Source organism: Octopus bimaculoides, chromosome 5 (assembly GCF_001194135.2).
Source record: "Octopus bimaculoides isolate UCB-OBI-ISO-001 chromosome 5, ASM119413v2, whole genome shotgun sequence".
Classification (NCBI taxonomy): domain Eukaryota; kingdom Metazoa; phylum Mollusca; class Cephalopoda; order Octopoda; family Octopodidae; genus Octopus; species Octopus bimaculoides.
Genome location: NC_068985.1, coordinates 56,000,934 through 56,007,468, shown reverse-complemented (window position 1 = coordinate 56,007,468; position 6,535 = coordinate 56,000,934). Strand labels below are relative to the sequence as shown.

Here is a 6,535-nt window from a genome sequence, read left to right as displayed (position 1 = left end):
TTTTTTTTTTTTGTTTTGATACTGTTGCATGTACTTCCTTGCATCAGCTATTCATTATCATCATCGTTGTTGTTGTCATTGTCATCATCATCATCATTGTCAGGGTGATGGATATATGCAGACATAGTTCAGAAAAGTTGGTGTTTGGAACATAAATTAACATGAAATTTTATGAATTAATGAGCTTATCATATAAAGTGCTCAGGTGCACTACATGGGAAGTTTTAATTTATTTGACTTTAAAACAGGAAGTTTGTATTGTAGAACCAAGTGACAGTTTCAGGTGGGTTTGTATGAAAAAAATTAAGGCGTCCGTGCTGGCATGAAAAATAAAGTGGACATAGATATGAAGCAAAACAAAAGGACTTAACACTAATTGTGTAAGATTTGAAGTTTTAATCCCCTTACCACTATTGTACTTCATTGAAGAGACATAACAGATGCAAACTTGTGAATGAGCCATGATTATTATCATCATCATTTATGTCTGCTTTCCATGCTTGCATGGATTTGATGAGTTGCCATGACTTGAGTCAATTCTTATTCTGAGTTACTTCCTTCATTGATGGGTTGGGGAACTGTGACTCATTTGTTATAAGAATTACTGAATTTCCAATATATTTATGGTAACCATATCATCATCATTTATGTCTGCTTTGCATATTGGCTTGAGTTGGTCAGCAGGGTCCAAATCAAATGTTAGAGTTACTACCTTCATAGATGGGTTGATGGGACTGCGTCTCACTCAAACACTTCATTTTTGGCTTGGTTTCTATTGCAAGACACCCTTTCTGTCACTGACTACTTTATAAAGCGTAGTGCGTCTCCATGGGTTAAACAGTTTGACAGGATCTGCTGAGCCTGAGGTCTACATTGCACTCAAGTGTTTGCTTTGACATGCTTTCTATAACTAGATGTCCTGTTTAATGTCAATCACTTTGAAGTGGACTGGATGCTATTTTTCATGCCACCAGCACTAGTGAGGTTGCTAAACAGCTTGCAAGACTACGACCATTGAGAGAGGTTGCTTTATGCTAAAACAGTGTTTCTCAGCCTTATGAACCCCTTTGATTCCTATTTTACTCAGAGGGTCCCTCCAAGCCATTTGATGTCTAAAAAATCCTATTATATTTTTATATTTAAATATTAGGAATTGTATAGAAAAAATTAAAATATTTTGTGAATTGTGGAAGTATAACCAATTTATGGCATATAAATTTTAACAAAATCTTATATGGACCTTGGTTGAGAACCTCTGTGCTAAAAGATAAAGGGTTAAATTATGAGAGAAGGGGCCAGAGCTGAACAGAGATTTCTTGCTATGGAGAGGCTCTGTGGCTACCCACATTTTAGAAGAGAGGGTGGAGGTGTATTTTATGTCATACCAACACTAGAAAAGTTGGAATGTCCTCAGTGAAAGTAAAGACTCTCTTGACTTCGCAGTGATTCCATTTGTTCAAGTGAGCATGTCCAAGATAAAGTGCAGATGACATCATAAGGAGCATGGTGATGACATGAGAGGAGTGAGAGTATGGTGGGAGGAAAAAGAGCTACTGGGATGTGAAGATAGTGGAGGGAGTGAAAGATGGAACACAGTAAATGTTTAAAGATTAATTCAGAGTCCTGTTTCGTTTTTACAATTGTCCAGCCTTCTGCAATGGTTGATGAAGAAATTTGTGCTGCTTGTGACTTCAACAAACCTGGTGCAACATGTCAGAGGAAGATGACTTGGATGTGGCGAGGAGAATATATGCCTGCTACCAGAAGTGAGTTCCAACGAATCCAGCAGCAATTGGAAAATGAGAAATTTCCACCATTTTTTCCTGGTGGACCACAAAGAGCTTTTCACCAGCTTCCAGCTGTGGAACAAGCTGCCATAGAGAAAAAGAGACTGGCAGGTCAGTGAATCTTTTCTTTCCTTCTTTCTTTTCTCCATCTTACAAATATTTCAAGTTTCAAATACAGTATGCCATATTCCCTCATGTTTACATGTTCTTGATCCTGACTAAAAGAGTTAGTGTTAAGAATGACTCATTCATACAGCATGCTGTGTCTGTCGTGCTTCACTCAGAGTCAGCTGTGATTGAGTAAATTATAATCACAAGTGATTCCACTAGTGACAACCCTGTCTTACTTTTGTTTACATGTATGTGTACACCCAGACACATCTTCACTACCACCTTTTTTGGGGGTTGCTATATACCACCTATTCCCGTCCTATCATAATTTAACCTCTCATCACCAAGCAGAAACCCTCCTTCCCTCAGTTGAGGGGGTCTTGTCTTGCAAGATACTTGGAGACCTTGCAGTGCCAGTGCCATGAAATAAAAGCACCCACATTAGAAGGGTATCCAGCTGTAGAAACCATTCCAAGACAGACAGTAGAGCTTGGCACAGTCCTTAGGCTTGCCAGCTCCTGTCAAACGGTCCAACCCATGCCAGCCATGGAAGATGAATGTTCAATGATAATTATGATGATGGCGCATTTATATATATATATATATATATATATATATATATATTTGTGTGTGTGTGTGTGTGTGTGTAATGACAGGCTACCATATAGTTTCCATCTACTAAATTTTGCTCACCAAACATTGCTTAGTCTAAGGATAGAGTAGAAGACTCATGCAGAAGATATCACACAATTGAATGGAAACCAAAACTATGTTATTACAAAACAAATCTTTTTAACCATGCAGCTTTATATATATATATATACATATAGACACTCACACACATTTTGGCAGCTATACGTAATCTGGTTTAACCCTTTAGCATTTAAACTAGCCCTATCCATCCCAGATGTTCTACATACTTTACATTCAAACCAACCAGATTTGGCCCCTTACACCTGCACTACAGTGTCCTTCTGAAAACAAACAATCACATCAATGAAGTCTCCAAGCTATTTGATACTGCATAATTAATGCAAAACAATACAGATAAATAAGCATTGCATTTGACAGAATAATCTGAATGCTAAGGAGTTAATGCCCTCCCCTAGTCTTTGGTTTCAAGAATTTCGACCAGGTCACTGGTTTGGGAATAAACTTGATGTGTTGCTACTAAATACAGCTAGAATATAGCAAAAGTTCAGCCCTATGAGTAATGCCTTGGGTTTTTATTATTGTTGTTGTTTTTGTTAAGGTGGCTAGCTGGCAGAATCATTAGTGCACCAGACGAAATTCTTAGCGTTATTTCGCCCATTGCTATGTTCTGAGTTCAAATTCCACTGAGGTCGACTTTGCCTTTCATCGATAAATTAAGTACCAGTTAAACACTAGGGTCAATATAATCGACTAGTTACCATCCCACAAATTCGAAGCCCTGTGCCTCCAGTAGAAAGGATTATTATTGTTGTTTTAATTTATGTTTCAGAATATTGCAGGAAAGCTTACAAGAAGATCCATGTGACAAGAAAAGGAGAAAAAGTTGCTACCATTTGTCAAAGAGAAAATTCTTTCTATGTTGACACAGTTCGGGCATTTCGAGACCGACGCTATGAGTTCAAAGGATTAGTGAAGGTATGGAAACGCAAGTTGGGAGAAGCTGAAGCAGCAAAAGATGCCGCAGAGATAAAAAGAGCCAATGGAATGGTTGTTTTGTATGATTCACTACAACTGGCACATAAATGTATCTTAAATTCCTTTTATGGATATGTCATGAGGAAAGGGTAAGAAATAATTTTAATTCTTGTTTGTGATGTGCCATCATCATCATCATTTTACATTCATTTTCCAAGCTGGTAGGCATTTGACAGTTTGACAGGAGCTGGCTAGCCAGAGAGCTGCCCAAGCTCCAGTTGTGTCTGTCTTGGCATGGTCTCCATGGCTGGATCTCCTGACTAACATCAACCACTTTAGAGAGTGTATTGGGTGCTTTATACTTGGCACTGGCACTGCATCTCATCCAGGCTAACTCTCTTCCTAATCAGTTGAGCTATAAACCCTCTCTGTAACTTTCGTGATCTGGTCCAGCAATTTGATACTTCTGTAATTATTTCTGTTTAAGGCATCACCTTTACCTTTGTAGCAGTTGACTATAATGCTGCTACACCAGTTGGGTATGACTAATAATAATAATTATTATAAGGCAATGAGTTGGCAGAATTGTTAACACTTTTGACAAAATACTTAGTTGAATTTCTTCTGGCTTTACAATGAGGTTGACTTTCATCCTTTTGGGATCGATAAAATAAGTACCAGTTGAACAATGGAGATGATGTAATCGATTACCTCCCTCTTCCAAATTTCAAGCTTTGTGCCTTTGTCAGTCTTGGTATCATCATTGTGGCAGTTGTTACTTAAGTAGTGTCTGTTTTTGTAAGTCCATGTACATATTTGTGTGGTTATATGTAGGTGTATATGTTTACATGTGTATATATGTGTGTGTATGTATGTACAAGTGCTTGTATATATATTGTCGTCATTGTTTAATGTCTGCCTTCCATGCTGGCATAGGAGATAGAGATGCCTTGTATTTCCTTCCACCCTTACAGTGTAATTGATAAAGTGACTTTATGACTACATATACTTCCAGCCTGATCTTTGATCTCCCCAACACGTTTTTTTTTTTTTTTTTTTTTTTTTTTTGTCTTTGTGTTTTACAACCCTTTATGTGCTTTATACAACTTGAATATTTTTCCTTATTATTATTTTAACTATTTTTGCTTTTTCTGTTATAATTTGAATCAATTTATTCCAATGACTTTCCTTTTGCATGTCATCTTCACTCCTTAACCATATAAACCTAAACAGGGATATGTTCTTTTGGACAATTGTATATATATATATAAATATCCTCAGCCCTTTAGCATTCAGATTACTCTGACAAAAGTAATGCCTATTTATTCTCATTGTTTTGAATTAATCTTGCATTATCTTATAGATTTGCAATTTTGATGAGGTAACTGATAATTTTTAGAATGACACTGTAGGATAAGTATGAGAGACCAGATGTGGTTGGTTTGACCATAAAGTAGGAAGAATATTTTGGGCCGGATATGGCTGGTTTAAACGCTAAAGGTTTAATGACTCCTGTTATTGTTATCACTTTCCTTTATATCTTTCTTCCTGTCATTGGTTGATGCATAGTTCATGTCGGTAATGAAGAGGACCAAAAATCAGATGAGGATGTGTTGGTTGGAGTTATCGGACATAACTGATGATGATGCTTGCAGAGTATGTCTTGTTGAAAAGTGTGTAACTCAAAGGCAAAGTTTCAAAAAACATGATTTATTTTTGTTACATTTACAATTATAAATTGACCATGTCGGATCAATGAAAATCAACATATAATTTTAATTGTATGCATTTGTCAACAATCTACTTAGCCTTGTCAAATTAGTATTGAGGAAAAGGTGTGTGGCAGATGTTATAGAAAGAGTAATCTGTAAATGTGGTAGACATGACAGTTAGCTAGATTAATAAAGTGTGAATAGATGAATGTTAGTGCGAAACAGATGAGTGGGGGAGAACGGAGAGATGCTTACAGTAGTTTTCGTTTGACTTAGTGACATCATTTCTCGTTCAGCCCAAAAACCATCTGCAACAGGCTGTCACGATTGCAAGCAGGGAACTGACCCCTTTGGCTGGTCAGTTGGTCTATTTATAACAGTCTGCAGCCGATAGAAAGATGGATAAACCTTAGCTAAATATTGAGGTTAGATCTGGTTCATTTGAACTTAATTGCTCCTAGCTGGTCATTAAAAACTCATCAATCATTGTTTCAGTTGACAGGACAAAGAAGTTTTTCCCGCTGCAAACTGATTTGGTGAGGGAAAGTGTGACCAGTAATTCTGAGATGCGATTTCAAATCTCAGGTGATAGAAACTATGAACAATAGCTAATGTTTCCTTCAAACTTTGCTCTTATTACTATATTTATTCAAACTCCAAAGAATCCCTCTCAACACATGGTTCTACCTCTGCTCATGATCAGAGATGCACATATTGTCAGTCACTATGGGACATGCTCAAGTGGTTACGGTCAAGCAACTGACAAGCAAATCTGTGATTGAGCAGAATATTTGCTATAATGATATTTTTGCTTCAGCAACTCAGTTCTGAATCTATCTGAAAAGTAATGGAAAAAGGTCAGTTTCAAAACATCGATGTCCAGGTCACAAAAGCAGAGTTTGAAGGGAATAGTAGTTATTTCCTTTGATTTCTAGATAGAGGCAAATAGGAACTAACAAATAAAAAAAAATAAAAAAATAAAATTTTGTTACACCTACCAAAACAATTGTAATGAAGTAATAGAAATTCCGAGACTGCTTTCTCGATACACTATATATTTGTTTTATGATGCAAAACTGATTTTGTTATGAAATTTTTGCAGTGCTCGTTGGTACAGTATGGAAATGGCTGGAATTGTCTGTTTCACAGGAGCAAACATCATCACAAAAGCTCGAGAAATTGTTGAACAAATAGGGTTGGTTTTTATTTATTTATTTATTCCCCTTTTCCCCCTAGCATGGTCACAACTCACCAGCTGGAACCAGTACAAGAATATTCTTTAATTATTCATTTGCT

At 36.7% G+C, this 6,535-nt stretch overlaps 1 protein-coding gene across 1 annotated transcript in view; it reads left to right on the top strand.

Annotated features, from left to right (window-relative positions):
• LOC106884300 (DNA polymerase epsilon catalytic subunit A-like) overlaps positions 1 to 6,535 on the top strand; it is a 124,998-nt gene that overhangs the window by 51,893 nt on the left and 66,570 nt on the right. The window contains exons 17-19 of the mRNA XM_052968400.1: positions 1,649 to 1,898; positions 3,382 to 3,676; positions 6,342 to 6,434. Of these exons, the coding sequence (XP_052824360.1) occupies positions 1,649 to 1,898; positions 3,382 to 3,676; positions 6,342 to 6,434 (638 nt within the window). The remainder of the gene's footprint in view (positions 1 to 1,648; positions 1,899 to 3,381; positions 3,677 to 6,341; positions 6,435 to 6,535) is intronic.